The sequence below is a fragment of the Strix aluco genome, chromosome 2, assembly GCF_031877795.1.
Source record: "Strix aluco isolate bStrAlu1 chromosome 2, bStrAlu1.hap1, whole genome shotgun sequence".
Taxonomy (NCBI): domain Eukaryota; kingdom Metazoa; phylum Chordata; class Aves; order Strigiformes; family Strigidae; genus Strix; species Strix aluco.
Genome location: NC_133932.1, coordinates 60,596,698 through 60,624,585, shown reverse-complemented (window position 1 = coordinate 60,624,585; position 27,888 = coordinate 60,596,698). Strand labels below are relative to the sequence as shown.

The 27,888-nt window shown below is 36.1% G+C and overlaps 1 protein-coding gene across 1 annotated transcript in view; it reads right to left on the bottom strand.

Annotated features, from left to right (window-relative positions):
* Positions 1 to 27,888, bottom strand: part of PRKX (protein kinase cAMP-dependent X-linked catalytic subunit) — a 61,849-nt gene that overhangs the window by 8,844 nt on the left and 25,117 nt on the right. The window contains exons 2-6 of the mRNA XM_074814902.1: positions 23,395 to 23,563; positions 18,963 to 19,226; positions 12,464 to 12,583; positions 5,501 to 5,596; positions 1,181 to 1,238 (exon numbers count right to left, since the gene is read on the bottom strand). Of these exons, the coding sequence (XP_074671003.1) occupies positions 1,181 to 1,238; positions 5,501 to 5,596; positions 12,464 to 12,583; positions 18,963 to 19,226; positions 23,395 to 23,563 (707 nt within the window). The remainder of the gene's footprint in view (positions 1 to 1,180; positions 1,239 to 5,500; positions 5,597 to 12,463; positions 12,584 to 18,962; positions 19,227 to 23,394; positions 23,564 to 27,888) is intronic.

The window sequence follows — 27,888 nt, the reverse complement described above, 5'->3', positions numbered from 1 at the left end:
GTGCCATAAAAGGCTCTAGAAAGGAACTTTAGACAGCAGGTTCTAGCATCTATAGTTATATCAATATGTTCAAGGAACCTGGATGACTGTGCATCTTTTACCTTCTTCACCCATGTCCAAAAAAGCAAACCTCTAACCTCCCCCGCCCAGGGAAATGGGAACTTTAGCTGACTCTAAAGAACTAAAAGATTACACAAGCTAATTTAGGTACCTACAACACTGTAAAAACAATAACAAGTCAATTAATAAAGGATTAATTTATTCTGCCAAAGGGTAAATTAAACTACACTGAGTTTTGTATGGTGCTTTGGTTAGCCTGTTAAAGTACCTGAGTTAGTTCACATGCAGCTAACTTCTCACTGCACTACCAACCATAGCTACTGCACAGCTGCAGAATCAAATAAGCTTGTAATACAGCTGTTATCTTCTTGGCATTACAACTAGACATCAAGACATACACATCAGGACATCTCACAGAATTCACAGGATTGCTTGGTGTTCCTTGTTGACATATCACAGGTACAGAGGTTTCTGGGGTAGGCTGGAATGCTACACGAGACATGTGAGCATATTTTTGACTAGTAAACTATTGTCTTCAGAGGTCTGTTCAGAATAGGATGAATAATTCTTCTTGGTAAAAAACTATTTGACTGTGCTTAATCAGCCCCACCACCAAACTATCAGCACAATGACCAACCATCATGGTACAACAACGCTTATATTCTTTAAAACAATTTTTAAGTTTCAAATTTGATTAGTGCTCCTTCTGGGATTAAACAACTCCAAAGAAAGAACCAAATCAGCTGGTGCCATGTCCTACAGGACTCAGTACTATGTTTCTGGTCTGATGTAAGTCTTCAAATTAATCAGTAAACAGGCAGGGTTTGTTTTGGTTATTTTTTGGGGGGTGGGGGGGGTGGGGGGGGGGGGTAGGTGGAGGAGGGAGGGAAACTATCATGAAGGATAGTATTAATCCAGACAAACAGAAGTATGATATCCAGAAATACACACTTAAACACTGCATTTAGGACTGTACAACTGAAATAACGTATGGGAAAAATGTATCTCACTTTCATGCTTATGAAAACAAAAGCCACAGAAGAGCTGTTCTATATCTCTCCTACAGAACTCTTTCAACCTTGTGCTGTGCTCTGCACTACAGCTAACATTTTATACTGACCTTCATATTTCCTAATCGTCTTGTCCTATCAACCACAAGCAGCTTCTTAATAAGGTCTCTGCAGTAAAGAAAACATAATCTCTGTTAAACAAAAGTAAATTTATATTTGACTGTCATACAAGTGTTACAGAATTTCAGCATACTTCCCTTTGACTAGCTAATATTGTATATAATTTACCCATTCATTTCCTTCATATTTTATACACTTAAGTGTGAATGACAAAAAGGAATAACCTGCTCAAAAATGGACTTGCAGAATTCTTGCAAGTTCCTTTTAGACTCTCTCAAGAAACAAAGAAGAAACACCTTCTCTTTCTCTCCTCCCCAAGTAGTAGCATATCTTTGTATTTTTCTATTTTCCTGGGCATTCAAAAATCTCAAAATGGATCTCAAACCTATTTTGCAGAATACAACTCTAATATATATAAAAAATACAGATAAAGCTGCACCCTCAACTTTATACACAGACATTTAAATTCTGTGGCAGCTAAATATTCAGAGAAACTATGGAAGACCTAGTCATCTGCTTAAAACTAGTAACATCTATAAGCTTTGATTTCATTGAAAATGAAGTCTCCCCTGAGATTCTAGTTCATTGAACGGTTTTACATAAGGCTAAATCAACACTTGAAAAGATGAACCTAAGTTCAGAGACATAAAGTACTTCCATTTTAATAGCAAAGCATTTTAAATATTAAGCACCTGAAAACTCTAACATAAATCAAAGTGACTATCACAATTTCTTGAGTTAGCTTGATTACTTACGAGTTGAGAGAAAAATCTGACTTCACACTTTACTATAAGCAGTTACTTTTTATCTCAAAGATTATTTTGCTATTTATTTTAGAATAGCACATTCTGGTCTCATTGCATAAAGTACCAATGACAGGAAAGAACAGAAGTTTAGCATCTTTCTTTTTTCTACAGCTTCAAATAGACCTGAGAGATACAGTACTTCATAAAATGCTGGGGATCTACAGAGTATGGCTAATTCCAATTTTAAAATTTGCAGAAGGTTTAAAAAAACCTGACAGCTTTATTTACAGAAAAGAATGCAAACGTGTGACACACCTGCCTCTCTTCATCCCTAACTATAACACCTCCTATCACAAAACAAAAACAGTATTCTGTCATCTATCCTTGAAATCACAAAAGCGTATGCACAAAGAATATATGAACTGAGAGTGAATGTGCTAGACTGTTTGAAAAGCTGCTGCATTTGGCAGGAATATAGTTCTAAAATTCAACTGGAAAAATATTCAATTGCTAGATAAAAAGGAGAATAAAAAAGTCAAGGTAGAAAGCAATTTTTAAAATGTTCATGATCATTCCAGCCCATCAATGTTTGGATTAGATTCAGTCATGTGACTGACACCTTTTACAGTCACCTTTGCAGATATACCTGCTTCTCGTTCTTCATTGAAAAGACTACTCCTTACAGAGAAGGCTACAAGAACAACTATAACCAGACTTTAAAATAGAAGTAGGACTGAAAAGAAATCCAGAAACACAGACTAAATTCACAGGCTATATGGCCAAAGATAAATCATGGAGTTTCCTATTCTTATATAACCAGAAAACATTCAATGGATCATTCTTGACTTGCTTCAAAAATTCATCTTAGAAAAGAAAGTTAAGGGATAAGCTTGCTCAGTGATAATGTGACTACAGATGAAGCCATTTGCTGCATTCTGTAGAAACAAATATCCATTAAATAGGAACAAGTAATAGATAGTTTAGTGTTTCTTTATTACATAGTTTCTAAAGAATAATTTAGAAATGATCATGTTAAAGTCAATCCAACAGATATGTTGCTGTATGTATTTGGGGAATGAAATTCTACATCAAGGTCTTTCCAGGCCAGTAATCATTAAACTGCTGTAGCACTGATATTTTGTTTGGTATTTTCCAAAACTGTCTTTGCAAAGAAAAGCTTACAAAAACAAACAAACAAAAAAAAACCAAACCAAAAACAAAACCCAAAAAAACCCCAAATTTATAAATGTATTAGTGGCCAAAGAAATAGGTGGAGCATAATTAATACTTATGTTTTATCAGAAATGAAGTAACACAAAACTCTGTCGACAGTCTTATTTGGGAATTTCTAGTTGGTTAATTTATTAGCATCATCACCACGGCAGAAGCTGCTCTTCAGAAGAGATCCGAACTAATGGTCAAATATGTCAAGGACTTCATGTATACAGGACAAAGGACTTGGAGAAAACATCTGATCAAATTGCAAGATGGCTAACAATAGGGACACAGTAGAGAGCAGTGTGAAGAGATGCTAGCTCAGGGCAGAAGGAACAGCACTTATACAAGACACACAGCAGTTACACAGCACAGCAAGAGGCAGTGAACATCATGCAGCAGGAGGGAAAGCAAAAGTGGTACAAATTCAAAAGGTAAAAGTGCAGGAGGGTGATAGGGGGTAGGTGGGTAGAAAAATGTCAACCAGTAAATTTATGTAGTGCATCTAGGTAAGAAAGACTTCTCAGAGTTCAAAAAGGAAAACAGTTTTGTTGCCTAAGAGCAGAGCTAAAGTTCAATTGTTATAAACACTGTATAGCACTAATATTTCAGACACTGCCTGGATGTGACAGGACCCAAGATAGTCTTCATCCTTACTGAGGTACAGACTTATAGGAAGAAGAGAGAGAAAGCAAATGGGATACAAGTAAGGTATGAAGCAGACTGTCTTCTTAGGTCAAAATAATCTTGGCACTTGCTTTAAGCTAATGGTTAGAGATGTCAAAAACTATGCAGTTGTGCATACTGTGGTTTAAAAAAAGAAGAGGGGTTGACAGAACAAGTGAGATATATTATGCTAATGACTCACTGCAGAAAGTAGGTGAAGCCATGCAAATGAATGAGATCACCCAAAACCAAGGTGTGAAAGGAGGAAAGCCCAAGCTAGAATCTCATGAGAGCCCTTAAAGGCAGGAGTGTAATGGAATTAAGCTGACAAGCACACAGTGAAAGAACATCTGGGAAAGCGGTGTATCAATAACTATGTTGATTAAGGTATCCTACAATTCATGGGCAGTCATGTCCAGACTGAAGAGCAAAACCTGCACAGAAATCAGTGTTGGTCTGTGAATGTCAAGCACAAACAGAAGCTAACAGTCTCTCTTCTCTACTTTTAAATGCTTTCACCATATTAGACAGGCTGCTAGTGATAATAACCTAATTTGAATTGCTCATCTTCTTGTCATACTCTTACATTTTAGTGAATACAATACTATGTGAGATACTCAGTTTTCTAAGACAGTGTCAGTTCGGTATATCAGACAATGAGACTACACTAAATTGGAAACAGCATCAAGATAGTAAGGGAAAACTCTGTTAAAAACAGACACAAATACGAGACACTCATCAGCCTAAGGTGATGTGGACATGCTTGAATCAGAGCACCTGACGATTCAGTGAAGGCTTAAAAAAATCCCCTTCAAATTATTATTTTTGCAAAAGAATTCTTAACAGTTCAGAGAAAATTGGACAGATTTCATTAGATTTGCTGTAGAACATTTTATCTATTTACCTAATGGTGACAGTAAGCAAATACCATCTCTAAGGTCATGTTTTCAAAACACCTTGAATGATTAACCTGGGAATGTAAGAATAATTTCCTGTCCTCACTCACTCAATCATCTCTGCTTCTGAGGAGAAGCTACACATTTAAAAATTGCACTTCCTCTGTTCTAAAGTTTACTAACAATTATTTCAATTATTGAATTTTTAAATAGGGAAAAAGGCATTTCATCTGCAATATACCTGTAACAATTTCAAAATACTACAAATAAAACCCACACATGCATATATAAGACTGCATATTGAACTGGGGCCCTACGATCAGAAGTGGAATTCGATTTTACACTGGAACTTCTGAAATATCAGAAGTTAATTCAAGTAGTTACGCTGAGAGTGATTTAACTGGTATGTATGCATACAAAGGGACAGTCTGGTGTTTGCTTCCTGCTCTCCTAATTTTTGCTCATATTTAATTATCTCCTGATATTTTTCCTCTTTTCTTTCTTTCAGGCACCAACCTGGTACCAATGAGCTTCGTACAAAGTGGAAAAGCATTTAATATTCCAAAATATGCAGAAAAGAGGCAGATACTATCTTAGAACCATACCTCCAGCTTGAACTCTACCAAACACATCATTTTACTTGGACTGCAAGAATAAACGTAATCTAAAATATGTTTTCAACATGGTGTTTTAGAAAACCTGGTATCTGGTCTTCTATGAAGATGCTCTAGAAAGAGTGCTCAGGAGGTGTTTAGAATATAAAAGACAGTGGTAGTCACAGACTTACTTTACATATAAATCCAAATGCCTCGGGAAATCTATTTTGCCAGCAAGAATCTTCTGATATATTCCAAATGGATTGTCATCAAAAAATGGAGGAAACCTATATATATATATACACACAGCAAATTTTTAGAGGTTAGAAAAAGAATTTCTAAAAAAAAAAAATCTTATAAACAGTATTATGTTATAGTAATTCCCTTCAGAAATCATTGATTATATAGTTCTTTTTGGTAGGGCATGATCAATCAAATACTAACTTGAAGAATAACTTAAGGCTGCTACTTCAAAACAGAAAACATTTTTATATGCAACACATTGGACAAAGAATTGAAGTACTACAAGAGATATTTGTTACGTTAATACAGTAAAAATATCAATTATGACACAAACTTTCAGTGTTAAAGTAAAAACTTCTTTAGCCTTATCTATAAAACCCAAGGGTATACTTTCCAAAACAGCATTACCATTTTTGATCTTGTCCTGTAACTGCAGACACATCCTTATTCACTAGTTTCTAGCTAAAGTGTCAAAGGACCCTCATATGAATAGATTGTCCAGTTCAGTCATTTATTGTACCTCTTGAATTCAAGTATGTGTTTTGTTAGAGAAGATTTGAAAGAGACAGACTGTTCAGGACCTGAAATTCTGTTGAAGCGCAGCGGTCTTTCTATGTTGGACAGATAAAGTACTTATTTCATAATCACAGAATCATTCAGGTTGGAAAAGACCCTTGGGATCATTGAGTCCAACTATCAGCCCTACTCTACAAAGTTCTCCCCTACACCATATCCCCCAACATCTCATCTAAACGACCCTTAAACACATCCAGGGATGTGACTCCACCACCTCCCTGGGCAGCCTATTCCACTCTCTGACCACTCTTTCTGTGAAAAATTTTTTCCTAACGTCCAGTCTAAACCTCCCCTGTTGCAGTTTAAAGCCATTCCCTCTTGTTCTATTGCTAATTACCTGTGAGAAGAGACCAGCACCAACCTCTCTACAATGTCCTTTCAGGTAGCTGTAGAGAGTGATGAGGTCTCCCCTTAGCCTTCTCCTCCTCAAACTAAACTGTCTCAGCTCTGGGGATCATCTCCCCAAGATGATCAATAAATCAAGATGCAATTAAAATTCTACACTTACTATTTTCTAGAAAGTTCTTCATGAAGATATGCACTAACAGAGAGACTACTTCTTGTCTTACAGCTACAGTAAGAATGGAATTTTCTGTTGTGCTTCCTTCCCTAGTATAATACATACCCTGATTACTGCAAGAGGCTCAGAGCACGGGTGCATAAGTACAGTTGGTATAAGCAGTTTAGCCCAAGAGCCAGCAAGTTTTCAGAGTGGCAGTCACCTTTTTACAAGTTACCACAGGAAACCTTTTAGAGGAATGGAATAACTAACTACTCATTCACTAGTCTCAGTCCCACCTTGACTTCCATAACATGACCAAAGCATCCCTCTTACCATGCTTCTGTCTCAAAACACCTACAGAAGAAAAGGGATTTTGGGTATCAATCATATTAATAATGTCCAACTACTATTACAGTCCAGCATTTAAAATATTTTCAGATCTCCCTAATGTTTTGTAATTACTTTCTAAGAGAACTTAATGCATACATACACACACAAATATAGTGCTGGTGGCTTTGGAAACCATTGGTAGCATAAACAAAGGGTGACAACAACATTTCTTCATTTTACATTCTTTCCTTCATTTTATGCTACTCAAACTAGCTTATTCTTCAACAAGCACTACACATTATTTCCATCATGTAAGTGTTTTCAGAAGTACTAATTTCTTCAATATTCAGCTGATGGTCAAGTGGATTAGCATTTCCTTTGGAATACTGTAAAATTCAGCCTCAAACCAAATTCCATCATAATAGTTAAGTGAAGCTCTCTGTATGCGTAACGTAAAACAAGTAATACGTCAAAGCACAGAAAAGCATGACCAAACTATCTGGGTTAAGGAAAGACTGAAAAACATTTGTTGGTGGTGTTCAGAAAGCCAGAGTAGTTTCATTATGAAAAACTGAATAGTCTCAGCTAGAAAGAAACTGGAAAATATAAGAATCTCAGGAAAAAAACTACTAGTGTTTTTTCTCAATTCCTGCTTTGACACTAAAGAAGAAAGAAAACATGATAGATATTTAACATGCTTAAAATTTTTCCACACCAGAAAGCCTATCACATGAAGTTTCTTTTTCAGTCAAGGCAACACTACATTCTCCAAAGTTGATAGACAGTACACTCAATTTCCAATTTTGTATTTGTTATTACATAATAGCATCTATAAATGCATAAAGGAATTAGAATGAGACTTTTTAACTGCGTATTACAAAGGTGCCTGCTGCTGTAAGCAGATTGGCATGAAAGGCAGGGGTTTCTTCCTCTATCTCCAAACATTCTGTATACTACCGAGGTGTGAAATAAATAAAAAGTATGTACAAGTTTTTACATATTTCTACATGTTTAAATTGCTTTTTGCTTCCCCAATTTGAAAATCTGAAATTACTATTTCTTGAGAGAAATTTAAATCACACTTGGCTATATAATAATTTAATGTCAATACTGCTTAAAGTGCATTTGAACTGTATGCAAAATGAGAACAGCTTGGAAAGATTGCATGGTTTTCTTATGGACAAACCAAATAACTTGACTTTGATACTACTTGTAAACGTCAATCTTCAACACAGCACAGATTTCAGACAAAACACAAGTACTGTGCTGGAAGCTACCTAACAAATCAACAAACCCCACATTGAGTTTCACACCTTAACACAAACAGCTGCTTTTTTTCCACCAACTGAAAAGAAGCTAAAAAAAAAGTCTCTCTATATGGAACAAGAGCTGCAAACCATTCCTTTTGCTAACTGATGCATAACAATGGCACTGACACTAGTCTCAAAGATAACAGTTTTATCACTGAAGAAGAGAAGCTGTAAAACCTCAAAGGAAAACACACAGGTCTGAGAATATGAAAACAGAGACAGGAACTATTAGCCAGCTAAAATGATAGACCAGCACATCACATATGACCACCAAAGCAAATCTGAAAAACACAAAGCCCTCATTAAATGAGAAAATTCAGGTAGCTACACATCTGAAGACAGTACAATTATGACCTAACATATCTAACATTAAATAACAAGTATATTTTCCTCTACAGTGGATTGTAACAGAACACATTTACTCAAAATAAATAGAACTTTCAACTCTTGTTTAGACTAACCCTATGAACTTGGTATTACTGATCTATTCTGTAAAGATTTTTTCTCATCCCTGGTTCTCCCATTCTTTCCCCTTCCTATATTTTACTATGTTAAACCTAAATGGGCCCTTGCCTTAAATCTAGTATGTGCAGAGCTAGAATTCCATGGGCCTCTAGAGATTAAGTTAGAGAAATAAGACACTGCAGAACAGGAAAGCGTGGTTTTGTTTGTTTGTTTTTAGAAAGACCATTTCCTTAGGCACACATCTACCAATTCTTTCCAATTGCTTTTGGGGTTCAGAGAGAGAAACTTCAGGAAATAACTACCAAATGTCTTAAGTAATTTACTTGCAGACAATAACTTAGTCTTGAAGTCAGGTTTTGTTCACCTTCAAATAATTTACCTTTTTCTTGAATTTTCTTTGAATTTCAAGGAATTAAGTTATCTAGGACTGTTTTTACAACAAAAGCCTTGATAGTAAATATCAAGCCATGTCTTGAGTTGGTGAGGAAAAGTATTTTAGAACACTACTGTCAGCAACAGCAAAAATCTGATGAAATGCTAAAAGTATATGTCCTATGTGACAACCTGCCCTCCTAAAGAAAACACATGCAAGCTACAATCCCTGCACCCCTCAGCCACCAAATCCCAGAATTCTAATAACCCTAAACAAGTAGTATCAATCTATGACCTGCCCTGCCCCCCCAAACAAAAACCAAAACCCAAAATAAGTAACAAAACCAACAATTCAAAACCAAACCAAACCTCCACAAAAAAAACCAAACCAAAACAAAACCAAACCACAAACAAACTCCACCTGAACAGCAAAGAATAAAAAGCAGCAACCAATCATTAGGAAGAGCATGTCTACACAAATACTGTAGTAAAAGCCATTACAAAATCACTGGCAGTAGTCAGCTGCTCTGCCAATCAGCCTTTTAGAAATGTGTAATTTATCTCTATTGGTTAAGAGTCTCTATAACCAAAGTGTTTATATGAAGCTTGGGGGAATCCAGATGTCGTCATTTGAGCCAGACAGTGTCAGGACACAGAAGTTTCTACACAGAAATGATTGCAGCTACTCCCTTTTTTAATGAAGAATATCTACCAGTCATACTTCAGTAGAATACGTAGCAGCCATACTTCAGTGCCCTGCAGTCTTGAGGTCTCAGTGACTCCAGAGATGAGATCTTGCTTGGCTGTCACCTGCAGTCAGTATGTTAACTTCAGAAACCATGTTTCTATTACTGCTCTAGTAGAGTGAACCCTATCAACATCTCTGTAAGGCACTGAATGGAAAAACGCCTAATATCCACTTACACTGAGAGACCAAACAGAAAGTGGTTCTACCAAAACCCATGGTGGGAAGGTAAATTTACAGCTGGGAGACTGCAGCACCCACGCCCATGCTACAGCACCAGACACTTTTATCCACAGCCTTCGTGCTCTGTCAGACTAAGATTAGTGGCAACAAGGCTGCTGGGAATCTCTTGCTCCTTTCATCCCTTTGAGCTGCCAATCAGAGAGGGACCTGGGGATGTTGATTGACAGCCGGCTGAACATGAGCCAGCAGTGTACCCAGGCGGCCAAGAAGGCCAACGGTATCTTGGCTTGCATCAGAAATAGCGTGGCCAGCAGGGACAGGGAAGGGATCTTACACATGTACTGTGGTGAGGCCACACCTCGATTACTGTGTTCAGTTTTGGGCCCCTCACTACAAAAAGGACATTGAATTACTCGAGCGTGTCCAAAGAAGGGCAACGAAGCTGGTGAAGGGTCTGGAGCACATGTTGTACGAGGAGCGGCTGAGGGAACTGGGGTTGTTTAGTCTGGAGAAGAGGAGGCTGAGGGGAGACCTCATCGCCCTCTACAACTACCTGAAAGGAGGTTGCAGAGAGCTGGGGATGAGTCTCTTTCACCAAGTAATAAGCGATAGGACAAGAGGGAATGGCCTCAAGTTGCGCCAGGGAAGGTTCAGACTGGATATTAGGAAGCATTTCTTTACAGAACAGGTTGTTAGGTGTTGGAATGGGCTGCCCAGGGAGGTGGTGGGCTCCCCATCCCTGGAGGCGTTTAAGAGTCAGGTTGACTTAGCGCTGAGGGATATGGTGTAGTTGGGAACTGTTAATGTTGGGTTGATGGTTGGACTGGATGATCTTCAAGGTCTTTTCCAACCTAGACAATTCTGTGATTCTGTGAGAAGGCTTCCCTTGACTAACTTGGGCCACTCACCATTACAGGAAGCAGTGGAAGAAAGGTGAAGCCTGGCCTCCACACAGATCAACTGCATAAATAATGACTTTTTATTAGACCAGTCATCCAAGCCTGCCTGGGTCAGTAGGGATTAGCAGATTTTTATGCTTCTTCTGTCCAAAAATTGCCTCGAGACTCAAAGTAACTGCATATGCAAGCCTTCAGGACATGAAGAAAGCAAGCAGTGGGCAGCCATGCTGTCCTGGGATAAAGTTTTGATGCTATTGGGTGGACTTCACAGCAAATACATGTGATAGATTGGAGCTCTGAAGTGATTATCCATCGAGGAACTGTCTGCTCAGGCAATCTGACAAGCTTGTCCAAACACCAGAAAAGTCAAAGTTACCCTGAACTGACAGTACTGTATAGAGAAAAGGAAGAATAAGTCCATGCAAGGACGTTTAAGTTTTGACCACTCTGTGGGGCTGCAGATCCAGAAGGAAAGGTGATAGATGCAATCCGACATACACTCTGGGAGTGAGAAGGCACAGAGCACACTGGGCCTGGTACTGAAAAGAAGTTCTAACGACTATGAAACCAAAACTCATGAAATATAGTATGTTTCTTCTGAAGCTATGAAAGCCTTGCTTTTGCTTGCATTTGTTCTACTGCACCAACCATGGCAAAACCACTTTTTTTCAAGATGCCCACTTTTTTTTTTTTTCTGCAAGTACCTTCAAAAGATACAGCCGAGACAAAAAACAAGCAAAAACATGCAGATTTTCAGTGCACAAGCAGAATTTCATGTTCTCCCTAAACCAGTTATTTTACCGAAAATAGTATTTCTTTTTTGAAATCAGAGCAAATTCTGACAATTACTTTTATCTACCTAATACTTAAAGTCAGAAACAGTTAATTATATTGATGTCAGAATGTCTGCAGTTTGAATTTGTATCTTTTGGAAAGATTCCTTAACAAGCAGGTTTCAAAACATCAGAAGTAACATTTGAGCAAACTGATTTCCAACTGGACCTTCTAAGCTTTTCCCTATTCTTTTTTCTTTGGTTTAAAGAAAACCAGTTCTCACTAGTAATACAAGCTCTACTAATAGAAGTCTTCCTACGTGCCACTATGCATTTTTACAGACTAAAGCTCCCACTGCAAATATTATTTCACTATGCTAGAAATTAATTACAGGAGTTTCAAAGAAAACCAGTAGTCCTCTTCTTCACCCTTTAAATATAAAGGTTTTTATGTATAAAAATCTAGACTTCAACAAAACCTGAATTTCCAAAACAGATAAGGAAAAGAGCAGCTGTTAAAAAAGTTAAGAAAAAAACCCAATGAAAATCAAACTCAAAAAACTAAAAAATTCCCATAACAGTGATATATGTTCATTTTGTACAGCTTCCCAATTCCTTTCTTCAGAGACAGAAATAAAACTGGTGTATCATTTAGCCCAAATCTGCTATTCCGAATATCGTAAACAGAATTAGTAAAGAATCCTCTATTACTATATTACATAATATTGCTCTAATATAGTAATCATTATCACTTACCCTGACAACATCTCAAATATAAGAATTCCTAGGGCCCACCAATCCACAGCTCTTCCATGGCCTTTGCTTTGTATAACTTCTGGTGCAAGGTACTCAGGAGTGCCACAGAGCGTCCATGTCCTGGAAGGAAAAGAAAGAAAACACCCCACAAAACAAACAACAAAACCAGACTGAACTGAAACAGAAATAACAGCAATAGGACCCCCCCACACACACACATAGGAAGTACCCAACATATATGTAGATATTTACTGTATACAGGAACAAGAGAAAAAAGAAAGACTAGATCTAAAAGACTGCTTTGATGATCCTCTCCAATTCTCCCATAACAGAGATATATGGAAATTAAGAAACTTTTTGGCTGCAGGAAATATCTGTACACTGAGTTCCCAACTGCTGATATGGTACCCTATCCATTAGGCTATATGTTGCTCTGAAATTATTAATAGTGGTTTTCACCCTGCAAACTGCAGACCCTGAGAGTTCACAGACTACTTCTGACAGGCCCAGCAGAAGGCAAGCTTATTCAACTTTGCCAGCAAAAGGGAAACTTTTTGTTTAGAAAAACATCAGGAAGAGGGGGGAGATAAAATAGTAGTAGTTTAAATCAGTAAACAGCTGCAGACATAAGATTCCTTTTACAGTCTAAGTAACTTTTTTCAAACTGTATTGAAATGTAACCTGTCATCACTTCCACAGTATCCATTAAAAGGAAAACATTTTGTATTTTTAATTATTTAAAATATTTACAAGGTCTTGTTAAGCAAGGGTGAGATATGTAACTAACACTATTTTTGATATATTTTAATGTAATTTTTAGTGATAGCTTTCTAATACAAGCTCAGGATATAAAAGTGTTATATTGCTACCTAACTGAAATGTGTATTTCAAGCTCTATAAATTCATGAAATAAACTGAAGCTAAGCAGTTAGTGTTTATAAAGATCAAATTACAATTTGAAAAAAAAAATTATGAAATGATTTCTTTCAGAAATGTAAACTCTTCTTTGTAAAACTACCTATGTAGAATTTGCTTGGCTTCACTACCTTGACTTATGTTTAACTAAGTGCTAGAGAAAAAAACATTCTTTCATTCTAAATAAATTACACTTCCCTGGTAGCAAGTCAGAAGATGAAACTTTGAAAGAGTGCTCACCAATTCAAGAGTGGATGAAGTAACAGCACAGAATAAGAAAGAAAAAAAGCATATTGCATTTTAAGAAGAGTTCTAGTAAGATGTGACAAAGAATATAGTCCCAAAATTAATGGTCACTGTACATGATTTTTAATTTGTAGTAAAAAACCCCAAAACTCTAATTGGTTTATTTGTGAGTGCAGGATGAATCTTCTCCAATCAAGCTGGTAACATGGTCCTGAACAAATGCGTTAAGATGAACAGCAATCACCTTCAGAAGTAATACATACCCCTTTCATGTTTAGTTTTTCCTACCACTGTTCTGCTAAACTTAAACCTTCTTTTTCCTAGACGTAAACGGATATTCAAGATGCACCTTATGGAATCTCAGACTGTCAACATTTTTTTTTTTTTTTTAAGATTAAATAATAAATTTTTCTGATATTGCAGAATTATTTTAAACAGAGCTTTTGGGTGTTTTTTCCTGATTTCCTTTAGTTTGGTTGGGGTATTTTAAGCCTTGGCCTTGATTCATAAAAATACTTAAAATCAAGGAAGAAGAGCTGTACAGTCAATCAAGACTCTAAATCAAGATTTATGATAAACACTGAATTTCTTTAACCTTGATTTTAATATGGCAAAAACTAAATTACTCCAGCTAAACTGTCAGAATGCGTTAAGACACACTATGCACACGTGTGCTCCACGGTTCTTGAAACTACATTCATTATTGTAAAGAATACATCTTTAATTTTTATCATAAAAGGTTGGCATAAATTTTTATTACTAGAAAATATAAACTCCCATTTTCCAAATCAAGCATACTAAAGATAACTCTTACATACACCACTGCTGCTTTACACACTACTGCCATCTAGCAGTTGCCTAGATCAGGACTAGGTAATTAAGAAGAGCTGCAAAGCACAGAATAGTGCTCCAAGTTAAAAAAGCTGTATTACAATCCATTGCATGAATTTTTCTTCATACTGATTTAGCCAGCTCTGCAAATGAAGCAGCTGTCAGTTTTACTGTACTTGGGAAGAAGGGCTGTACAAATAAAGCAGACAGGGCAGGAACATTCATTTTAATGGTGAAGCTAGATGGTTTTCAGGACAATGCCCCACAATGGTCATCCTTTCCTCCCCAGAAATTGCCAACGCTATGAATGCACAAATTCAGCAAGGATGCAGTCTTTGGTGGTTTTCATCCCTTACCAAGGTCATTTACATAAAAAAACCAAACAACCAACAAAAACACAGTCTAAGATTTGACCATGACTTCCAGGACCCACAATAATTTCCTGGTGACAATGAAACTAAAATGACCCTCAATTACCATACAGTATCTTTTTTTATTCAAGCAAAAGGAAAACAACAAATTAAGGACAGGCCAACATAATCTGAAGTCCCCTAGCTGCACTAGGAAACAAAATTTATTATCACCAGCAGATCATTACTTCTCAATTTCAATCAAGAAATTTATGCTTACTAATTACACAAAAACTTAGAAGTAGCTCCAATTTTCTGTCAAGCTGTGTATTTGTGCCATAAGATCATGACTTGTATTTCGTCTTTTGTTGGTCATGAAGCAAACTATTTAATATTTTGGAAAACGCATCAAGTAAATTCTATAAAAAGATCAAATCATCTTTTTTTTTTTAATCATTACTATTTCACGACTGTTGCATATTCATCAGAAAACCCAGATCATCCTCTTCAATATTAATTATAATGCAGAAAAATAAGAACAGACTGTTTCCTTCAAACTCCTACAAAAGGTCCACTGCTCTGGGTTTTCAAGATACAAGTAAGCAATACCTGATATAGGTGAACATGTAATTTTAAAACATGAAAATAAAAAGTCTACTCTGGTCACAAAGATAAGCTATAAAATAGTATTTGCAGGACTTAACAGTATTATTTGAAGAAATTAAGTCTTGATGGTTAATATATTTTAATGTTCTACACCATTCAGTATCCACCTCTGTAGTCCCCGACAGGTTTCTTGCATATGAGCCAGAGATTAACAACAATGTCCTTTTTGTTACTCTCTTCTGGAAGTTTCTCTATAATTAAATCAGTGGAGACTGCTTTGTTTCTAGCCCACAAAAGTTTGTTCTGCAAGACATTCTGGCTTCTACAGTGACAAACAATACATTTTGCAAACAAGACTTGCTGTGTCTTGTTTTTTCTCTTCGATCCACTCTGCAGAACAGTCATGAAGCTCATTCAGCTTAAGCAACAGTACAGAAGTATCCCCAGTATCTTTAACGTTAATCACTTCTCAAGTTTCATAGTTCACATTTTTTTTTAAGGAAAGTAAACTGAAGGAGATGAAATTAACAGTGAATAGCATTCCTCGAAAAAAAAAAAAAAAATCTTGAAAGTCCTAACTTTACCTAAAACTTTCATAACATTGAGTGAAATCTGTGCATTAAAAAGAATACAAAATTCTATGAACTTTACTTTTGTGCTTCTCTGAAACAACACAGGAATTAAAAAAAAAAACCCACAAACAAACAAGCGAGAAAGATCAGAAACGTGTTTAATGGATATACTATACCCAAAAAGTGGTATATGCTTTCCAGAAAAAGCAAGGTCTAAAAATGTAACGATATGAAGTTCAAAGCAAATCCTTTCTATAAATGATTGTTACCTGAAGGATGTAAACAACCTGTCCCCATCTTTGTTCTTGATATATCCCTTTTTTTTAAGTTGTGGCACATCTATTTTATGTGAATATACTTACAAGAAACTGAAAAGGTTATTAAGTCTTCAGTTAAGCAACACCAAGGTGAAAAAGAGAAGAAATAAACAGCAGCTGAGGCAAAGACACACTGTTTAAAATTTAGAATTTTTTTTAAAAGTACACTATGACCGAAAAGGGAGGACCAAGGATAAACAGAAGGACATATCAACAAAGAACAGAAGGAGACAAGAAACCCTCCTTCCTTTCCTCTTCCTCTAGGAGAAAAAAAAAAAATTAGGGTGTAGCCCTTCAAAAATATCCTAATAAGAAGGTAAATGTGCAGGTTGCTTCCCACAGTGGGAACAGGAGCTATGAGACAGCCCCCTCTCTAAAGAGCAGCTTAACTGTAGATGAACATGGTGAACACTTCACCCTGTCCAGTAACATGTGTACAGAAAAATCTCAATTAAGCAGCTACAGAATAATTCATGGTAAGTATTACGTATCAAGAATGTGTAATTGTATTGAAGGTCTCCTGCAGACCATGTTTTATTTTACATATCATGCCTTTTCTTCTCTAGGAATACATTTGTTGGTCCTATGTGGCAGGCTTCCTCACTGTTTGAAAAACATACATACTTTGTGTTTTATTTTCACAATTCATATACACTGTGTATGTGTATACATATATACACATATTCACATACATACACACAAGGTTTATGTGTACAGATATTTGCCATGCACAAGAATGGCAAAACATCTCCTATACTTTTGATCAAATACTGTAAGAAACAAAATAACCTACTGGAGTGCATTAGTGGATAAATTGCTGACAACCGTGTATTTTTACAGTGACAAGAACAACGTTGTGAAAATGACTACTGCTAGTGGGAAGAACACTATGTAGTTCCAAAAAAAAAACACAACTGAAAAAAACAAGCCAGATTTGCATAGATAACTACTTGTGCTCTAACTGATAAAGTCCTTACTCCTTCCAACTTCATGTGCTATATTTATATTACCTGTTGTACATTTATAGGTAAATCAGCTACGAATATAAAACTATTACAGTGTTCTATGATACAATTCAACACAAACTGATCAACTTCACTGCTCCCCCCAGCAATACAGGAAGCAAAAAACCCCCAATTAAAATCAGTACTGATAACTTGATGTCCTAAAATGTATTTGAACAAATTTACTCTTATAGATTCATCTTCCAGATTGAAAAATGTACTCTGATGTGAACTATGACCTTATTTAATGAAGGGTTACTTCTATTGTGCCTTAAACCCACAGATATCCAAATTAAGAATAACCACTAAGTGGCAGTATCTACATGTAAAAAAAGTCCTAAGAATATGTATGAAAATGTCTTATAAAGAGAACATCCTACTTTCTTACATGGAAGTAGCCTTACCTCTTCTTGCAAGAAGTTATTTTGATTTAAAAACAAAATATTTAAAAAAAAAGCCAACGTTTGTAGTCCTATATGCTTGTCCAGTGGAAACTGAATTCAATCAAACATGTTGATATTAAAATACTGTTAAAACTGACTTTTAGACTTTAAGGGTGAATAGAACCAGTGTAATTATTAGTTGCCTACCATTCTGCACTGAGACAACCCAGCACTGTGAGCATGTAACCCACAGGGAAGGAAACTTTATGACCTCCATAGCACAATTTGATTTGTCTCATCTGACTTCTACTTCATAATGGATCCATTAAGAGTAGCTCCCTCAGATCCACCTTAATTTCAAATTGATCTTGTAGAATTTCACACACACACTGAACTGTTGCAAAAGCAGCACCAAACAGGTAAAACAGATGAGGGAAGAGGATGAGCACCTATGTAATGCCTAACTCACTCACTAGGCTGCCTCAACTAGAACAATCGGATGCGGTCTCCCTCAAGAGGTGGCATAAGGACATAATACCAAACCTTGTCACACTGCCTTTCTAATATGACAGACTATTTTTTTTGGATCCCAGTGACAGCTCTTGCTTCCTTTTAGGAGCATGTATTACAATCTTGGAAGAGTAGTTCAATCGGAAGAGAACAGAAAAATCACTTGGGAAAAAACCTCTGCATTATTAATAAGTTTACATATGCTAGTAAAATGGACATAAGGCTGACAGTATTGTAGAAGTTACAGTTAAATAAATCACTTCTGCTGAAGCTGGCTGTATTGTTTCTGTCTAGATTTTGCAGTTTGATTTTAGCAATAGGCTAGTGAAAACACAGTATCCAGTTTTAAAATGTTATTTGGAAATAAATGACATTTCCAAAATCCTTCTACAAGGAAAGCAGAAGGAAGCAATACGTAGAGAGGATTCATGTCTCATTTAACATACTGATGTACGTACATCAATATTTGCTCAAATCGCTTCACTGAAGTCCCTTTTCAGAAGATGACTGCTGAAAACTTAAATATCCAAACCTACTTATACAAAAATATTTTTCTACAGTAGCTTATCTGTGATATCGCTTCTAGTTATATCTAAGGTGTAATACTGGTTTCCATGCAGCCATTTTAAGACTATGATTTCCCTTGTATTAAAGGATTTGACATGTGTGAACCTCACAGAGTTAGGTGAAATGCTGAGTCTGAAATAACTTTTCTTCTTCCAACTGTTTAACATGCAATAACATGCATAACAAAAACTCACTTACCTATCCACCAGTTTTTTAGCAAATCCAAAATCCGTAAGCTTGATATGTCCTTCTTTGTCTAGTAATATATTTTCAGGTTTTAAGTCTCTGTAAACTATTTCTTTGGAGTGCAGGTATTCTATTGCACAAATAATTTCCGTAGAGTAAAACAGTCCTGTGCTGTTGTTGAAACGCCCCATGTTGCGCAGGTAACTAAAAAGTTCTCCTCCTGGCACATATTCCATTAACATATATAAAAAACGCTCATCATGGTTGGTCCAAAATCTGTAATAAAAAGTTTTATTGAATAAAAAAATTACCTCTCTGATTTGTTTTAGAAGTAAATTTCTGTAAAATGATCTCTGTTGTCCCAACTATGTACACAATTAATTTATAGTTCCTATTCTGCAAATAATAAAACCCCAAGAATCTAGCAGAATTATGTAACAGACATTCAAGTAGCTGACTTAACCTGAAAAGTAAACCAGATAGTTCAGGATGCATGCAGCACAGGCCAAGAAAGAAAATCTTTCAAAAACCTGATAGACTCAGGTGTGTTGTACAAAACAGGTCTCTGCTAAGCACCTAACAACTGACTTACTATACTGCCAGTCTCCTAAGACCAGACAATTCTTACACACCTTACATTTTATTTAATCAAATATTGCCAAAGTGATGAGCAGAATCTGCTTTTGTAAAGATGTTTATGACAGTTCAAAAACAGGACACCAGAGAGTTCTTCCCCTCTCCTATACCGACATCCCCAGAAATATGCAACTCCAACTAAAGCATCAGATCACAATGCTTGCTCTCCTACAGTATCTTTAACACAAGCAATAGAAAAGCAAAACTGACAGCAAAACAAGATTAATTTCTGTACCTCAGACTTAACCTATTGATAAGTACCTTCCATTCCTCAGCCTGTTGCCTTTAAGAACTATTATTGTGGTACAATCATTACTAGAGTGCAGTAAAGAGCAGCTAAGAAAGAAAATCATTCCACTTGGCTTTCAAATGCTTCATTACAGTACACAGAAATTCTCTCCCTGCCATTCCCCAAAACGAAGCTGTTTTTCTTTCTACCCACATTAAAAAACTCATATACCACACAGCCAAATGTAATTCAACAGTTAAGAAGAAAATAAGTATCTGGTAACATCTTGAATAATATTCTACCATTTTAAAACAAACAGCTCTCCCTATTACTATGATAATAGATAATGAACACTGTATCCCTACCTACTTTACTGATACAAGAATAGAAGTTACTTTAGCTTCTGCAGTATCACAAGAATGGAAAGATCAAGTATCTTTTTTTCCTTCATTAGCTGGTTCCTACTCAAGGAATAGTCTCTCGAGGAAGATAAGCAGAGCAAACTGAGCTTCCAACCCCTGAGTGGCTTTTGCTCAGTATGATTTTCTTGATACCAGCACTGAGACAACCAAGAAAATGAGACAGACTGTAAGACATCAGCAACAGCTCCTCCATTCCTTCAAAGCAATGAAGGAAGCTGAGCCCAGGCTTGCCTTTTGCTTTTATGACACTACTTTTCTATCACGAAGTCATCAATATAATGAATTGGCTATTGATGATGTTCATAGTATCTTTATTGACTATGTAAAAACCACTCCTGAGATGTATTTTAAGTAATTAGGCAAAGCTACACCTACAGTAAACAAAGAAAGAGGAACAGAAATGGGCAAAACAAAGCAAGCCACCTATTTTCAAACACACGTACAGAAGAGAGGAAGGGCAAAATCTGACAAAGAATACAGAGGGAAAAAATGGATGGCCTAGACCATTAAAACACAGTATTTTTAGTGGAATTAATTTCTTCAAGAACTGACTTTTAAAGGTTTGTCAATCCACAGAAAAATGGATACATTATTTGGTATACAGGAGAAATAGCAAAATAAAGAAGTTTAATATTTGCAATACAGATTGCCTTAAATGGTATATGAATAAAAAAAGGAAAATATCACAGAAGCTGTGATTAGAATAATATGCATGGTGTCATGTAGCTCTATAATTCAGCTTCACTACACGAACTTTGGATACCATTGTGCACTCTTACAGTCAAACAACCTATTTTAGCTTATAGGAATACAAGATATAGTTGATTTTTATTAATTCTTGTTCTCTTGAAAAAAATCAAAGATACACGTCAAAATTACAGCACAAGAGGGACTGCTGCACCCACAGAAGTATGGTACGTCACTCAAACATGTCAGTAAAGATTGCCTAGGAGTCTCCAGTGACCAGCTGTTGCAAGAGCACCAAACAAGCACTTCCAAAAAACAGTTTAAAAAATAAGTAGATAAATAACTTCAGTATCTACAGAAAAGCAGGACCTCCCTATATGCAGGAAAGGCATTTCTCAAAAGTAACAGGAAAAGAAAAAAAGAGATTCTTATATAAAAGTCTTTATATGGAAAGATATAGGAAGGATGAACTCCAGAAATAAATTATGTGCAGCATTACTTTAAAACTCTCCATTATAAAGTGCTAAAAAAATACAGTATTATGCTGCACTGACATATATTCCGTATTTTGCAACCAGAGAAAGATACTACCTATGTTTAAGATGGTGACGCTAAATAAAAACACAAAAGCCAGACCACGTAGATAACACAGTTTAAAGGCATTGAAGCAGAACTACATAGAAATTTTTTTCCCCTTTTTGTTGATCAATTATAGTCAGAAAAAAAACATTTATTGGGTAGGGGGTGCCTGAAAAAAGCTGTTAGCCACACAAAAAGCTGCAGAAAGTTTTATCTGTCATACAGTGATAATCGTCCATGAACGCTTGCTTAACCCACAAATATTAACACGACTTAAAATTTAATGGCCTCACTTCAGCTAGGTTGCTTTGAGTCTCCTTTGCCAAGGGACAAAGGCATCTCATGGACAACTACATGAACAGAGCTGATGCAACATCTCATTGAATGTTTTAACAGAAAAGGCAGAGAGCTAGAAGACATGAAGAATATTTGCCTTGCACACAAGTGAACTTCCACTTGAATTGCATCCCTCCTTCAGTGATTTTAAAACCTCACATTTTGGAAATAAGGGATGAATGAAATCCAAAAGAACTTACCAGTTTAGATTTTTGATCACTTCTGTATGGACATGGACTCTCGCAGCCCTGTCTCTGACTTCTCACCCAAGTTTCTCTATTTCCACACTTGCTGCATGGTTCCAGAGGCACAAACATACTGGGTTGGTTTTTTTGTTTGTTGGTTTTGGTAGTTGTTTGGTTTTGGGTTTTGTTTTTGTTTTTTAAAGAATTTATGTATGTACATAGATATAAAACCCTGTTCCCCCCGTTTGGTCCATATTTTAACGAATCTAACCAGATGTACTCAGCCTCTCCATCTCGCTTTCCTGCATGCATCTCAAACTCTACATACCCTAGAATTCATCTTACTATACTATGCCACACACAGGATTTCTGAACACTGGCTAGAAACTAACAGCATCATGATGCTGGAAAAAGCAACAACGCACCAGGGAAAAAGCCTCCTCCTGCAGGGCTCTTTCCATCTTTCGGGTGACGACCATGTTTTTGCCTCTTCTTTTCCGTCTGATACTTTCTTAGCCGTGTGAGAAGGCTGCACTCCCTTCAGCTACAGATTAACTAAGACTAATTTAGCCTAATTGATTAAGGTCAGTAAATGCAAAACAAACCTTGGTCAATGTCCCTGTATCCATGCATGAGAAAATATAAATGGAAATTAACTGTGCAATTACCCACAAGTTTAGTTATCACATTAATAGATAGGGACTCAGATACATAAAAGGCCTTGTGGTGCTCTGAACAGAAAAGTGTGATGCCTTCTCTCCTTAATAAGGGGATCACTGGGATCACTAGAAACACCACAATTCCATAAAAAGAAGCATTCTTTATGAACTGTGTTTAAATCCTATTTCTCAATACGTTCTATTACTTAACCTCAAATATGGGAATAACAAACCCCAAGAAGTGCTGCAGTCATTTAAACTCTTTAAAGTTTGCAAAAGTAAAATTCACAAAAGTTTTTAAAAAGCAGATACTTAAACCTAATTATATCTTTATCTAGATATCTACAGGACATATGTAGAAGTACTATTTTTCTTGCCATTCTAACATCAAGAATCATTCTAGAAGTCATTTTGATGAGCCAATCCTAACATTACTTCATTAGTATTTTCCCCTCACTTAAGAAAATTCTCTTCTGCAGTAAAGCATATAATAAGTTATTGCTTAAACATTTAAATTATGCCTCTTGATTTTAAATTCTTGATTCTTCTATAATAAATATTTTGATCTGAAGTCTATTTTAGTCTAGATTACATAACAGAAATTAAACGCTTGGTGTTGGTTAAGTACAGAAGAACTTTCAGTGAGACTGGAACACTTTAACTGCACTTTACATATGAGTTAAAGGAATTAAAAAAAATACAACAACTTACAATCTGATCAAAAAGGGGTGGTTGACTTCTTTCAAGACTGACTTTTCATTGTGCACATGTTGCTCTTGCTTCAGTCGAATGACATCAGGAATGCTCATTACTTTCAGTGCAAAGTAACGTTTGGCCATTTTTTCCTTCACCAGATGAACACGCCCAAAGGTACCTGTGCCTGAAAAGTTGAAGAAAAAACATCAATTTATTGTAAAAAAAGAAAAAAGCAAAGACAATTTACTAAATTAAAACCTACAAGAACTCAATTCCTGGTTTGGTTTGGTTTTTTTTCCCCCTTCATCAATCTGTCAGTATTACTTTTCTTACCTGTTTTCACACTTCTTTTTTCTTGGGATTTCTCAGGTTTTAGTGATAATTTAATAAAAATAACAGTGTTGTGATACTGCCACTCTTTGGATAGATAGTGGAAGCATTTCTTGCAAAGAAGAGAAGTGGTCTGGAGAAAGGGTAAGGGAGATGTGTAAAAAAAACTAAGTATGTAACATATAAGATTCAAATGTAACCAATATAAATAAAACAAGCAGAACTATTCTCAAGTGCAGAAGAAAGGCTAGGAAACATTCTCTTAAATTCCAGAGATCAGTCTTAATTTAGATTAGGTGGGGAGGGCTGGGATAAACTCAGCATTCAACTTACATATATCCACAGTGCGTGGCATAAAATAAAAAATAAAATCATCACTGACCAAGAATGTAATATTCAATGGTAATGGATTTAATGATTCCTCAACACAAAAAACCTACTTAACTTTCCATTTATTATTTATTAAAACAAAGTAGCTGAAAATCAAGTCAGGACTTAAAATGTAGGAACTCATAATACAAAGAGTACAGAATATACAAAAATAATGAGAAAAAAAATAATTCAAAAGTCATTTACCAAAGTTCAGTAACTGAGAATACCTCTCTGCAATTATTCAAGTGAGAAGATTATTCCCTTAAATGTACACAGAGAGGTGAAGTGACTCAGTAAGGTAAGGGAGTGATGGGACAAAATACTTAAAAGTTGCTGACCCTTCTAAAAACAAATTTAAAAAAATGTGCTTATAGTGCTGTATTGTTATATCACATGGAAACAGTAGATCTCAGGCACCCTTTTCTGTAGTTAATATATACCTTTTTCAATTCACTCTTAAAAATACAAAAGGAAAATTAAAACATTAAATAATGTATTATGCATCTCTATTCAATACAGTAGTCATTCAAGTTCCTTTTAAGTGCATTGCACTCCAGACAATTATACATAACTGAACTGAGTATTTCTTTTAGTTTGAAATGAAAGTTAAAACTAGCACATTTAGCCACACTGCTATTCGTACTGCAGCACAGTGTTATACATTTGAAGATGAACACACATTTCAGCTCATTGGGTGGTTGCTCGTTTTTTTGTTCATTAAACAATGCCATGTATGTTCCATTAGAACAGTACACCAGATATTTTTAATCCTGTTCTCTGGCAGAAATATGTGCTGCTATAAAGGATGCTTGGCATCCAAACCAATTGCCTAACTCATAAAAGGTCATTCTCTTGTTGAGAAACATCTTTCAAAAAAGTAAAAGTCTTATGCTCAAAATCATCCCCTTTTTTGCATATACCCTAGAAAGTCAGCCCATAGACCTGTTTCAGTATTATTAACTAGTATATGAATTGATTTCAGATTGTGCTGACTGGTTATGATCAATATATACTACAAGACAATTTTCTAAGATGTGCAGTGGGTGCAGGAAGATGAGTAGGCATGTGAAAGGAAACATATTTTTGGGAGAGGCAGGGAGTAGACCAAACAAATCAAACTTCCGAAACTGCATTACTTCGGGAAGGGAGAAAAAACAAGGGAGTTTCTGCCTCTAGTAGGTTCAAGAAACTTGAGAATTCACAAAAATGTTTGGTTTTGGTATGTGTATTCTCACTTAAAACATTTACATTCTATTTAACAGTTATTCTTTCCACTCACTTGTAATATTGTTTAAGAGTATGGCATTTACTAACAAAGAAAACAAAATACTCATATTACAAACTAGAAAGTAACAACTTCAGCAATCCAGTTTTATGGAACTTGCAGCTCCATTACAGCTTTCAAAATCAGCTTTCGAGATAAAACTTCTCACTACACAAACCACCAAAGATTACAGTTGTCCAAGCACAAAAGATTCTATCAAAGCAGTTTTACATTCCCACCTGTCCTGAGTTACAGTTCTTTAACCATGAAAACTGTAAACAGGTCTCAGATAAAGCCTGCTGTTATAGTTAAGTAAGCCATCAGGTTACCCTAGAAAATTTATCATGCAATTAAATCCCTTAACAATGCAGTCACATTACATGACTATACCAGTAAACAACCTTATTTGCATGGGGATGGACTTTTGCGGTAAAAAACCCTGTATTAAAAAAGGCCCAAAAGCTTCCAAACAGAGCCACCTGCTCAAGCTACTTAAAATACTGATTGTTTACATCTATATTAAATGCATAGAGAAAAAAATAGATTATTCAGAATTAGGAGCTGAAATTTTAGTTCTGAGTAAAAACACAGTCAAGAATAACTACAGTTATAATGCACACCAGAACTAAAAATCATCTTAAGTTTTTAAGACTTCCAAATGTGGACTGGGGAAAATTAACAGTACCAACCCCATAAGTAAATGATGGTTCTTTCTATATGCATTTTGATACTTGTATGAACAAAGTGCTTCCATGGATGTATTCAACAGGAAAGTCAGAAATGAACACATATCTAACTGTTACTAGGTCTGTAGTGATCTCATGTTTCATGGACTTGTTCTACTTGTTCTAGAAATTTTTATTTTAGAATGCTTTAATTTTCCTTATGTTATTGGTCTAACTTTACAAATGGTGTTGCTCAGAAATAATAACAGTAATAACACTAGCAATCACAAGTTTCATCCATTTTCAAAGAAGGACCTGTCAGGGACTCATTTAGCAATAGCTCTAACTTTGGAAACATGGCCTCTTTAAAAACATTTCTGCCAGGAACCACAAAGCCTGGCAGGCTATTCCAGAATAATGGTAAACACCTAATCTAGAGAGCCTCCAGGAAAACCAAAAGACCACACAGACAGGCAAGAACATACAGCCTCCCTAACCAGTTTTATTGTTGAAGTGGTTGCAGGCAGTCTTTTTTCAAACATCTTTACCCCAACTTCAAGCAACTATGGAAATCAAGATGACAATACAGACCAAGAAGCCATCTAACATTTGTTTTCAGACGTCTTTTCTCATAATATGAATTTTCTCCCATTCAAGTCTTCTCAGAAAATCCATTAGGCCTACATCAGTTGGTAGTGACATTATCCAGACACACAACCACCACCCTTCCAGCACTTTTGACAAACAATATGCTCTCTTAAAGCCCTAAAGAAAAATAATAGTGATGTTCTGGAATTTACATACACCATTTAAGCTGTTCAGTCAAACTCCTCTCACTGCAAAGAGAAGCAAAGAGCAAACATGGTGAGTACTACGTATTTTTTCAACCAAGAAAAAAAAGACTTTAACCATGGGGGGCCATTAACAAGGGGGAGCAGGGGAACTTGCTGAAACTTAGAAACAGTTGTATAAAATATGCAAATAGAGTTTAATTTATGTCTTTGCACAGTCACATACAGAACTAATCGTTGAGTGTTTTTTTTATTTAATCCTTAGCCACGTTTCAGACAACCAGATAAAGTTTGCATACAAAGATGGCTACAATTCAAATATCTCACTTCAAACTTTTGGTCTGGATGTTCTGCTCGTGCTTTTACCCATTTCTGCAAAGATTTTAAAAATTCTCTTTCTTGCAAATGCGGGTGGCGGGGAGGAATGGGATGGAACATGACAGTCAAGGCCCGAGGCTGCAACAAGGCGTTGTAATGGTTGTTTAGCACAGCCAAGAAAATCCAGCTGTTTTATCAAAACAGGTCTTTACTGTTGTGACTAGGTGGAAATTCTGCCCCTCACATTCATGGAAAGAAAACTTAAAAAACTGAAGGAGCAAAGTGGCAGCATGTAAGATGGAAGCCAAGCTCCAAAAACTTGAGGGAAGGTTTTTGCAAGCAGAAAAAGGCAGGGTTACTAGTCTTCTATCAAAGCACCACTGCCTTCTCCCCTCCAGGAAGGAGACACCAAACTCATGGAACACTTTCTGTTAATCCCTGTGAAAGAACTGTTCAATTTTTTTTCCTGATCATCTCAGAGTTCAACTGTATGAACTGGTTAAATGTGACCTTCTGTGACAGATTTGCACAATATTCTACTAACAGTTATTTAATGTTTAGTTGAAACCAAGAGAACTTCAGAGACTGTGTACCTTTCTGGATGAGTCCTGGGATCTACCAAGTACCACTGCTGAAGGAAGAGCAATGGCTATACACACACATGCGTATCCCTACCTGTCTTCTCTTTATTATAGCACGTAATGAAAGAGTTTTAGAGCAAATATGTGCTTACATCAGAAAATTATTCCTCATGAAACACTTGTTATTA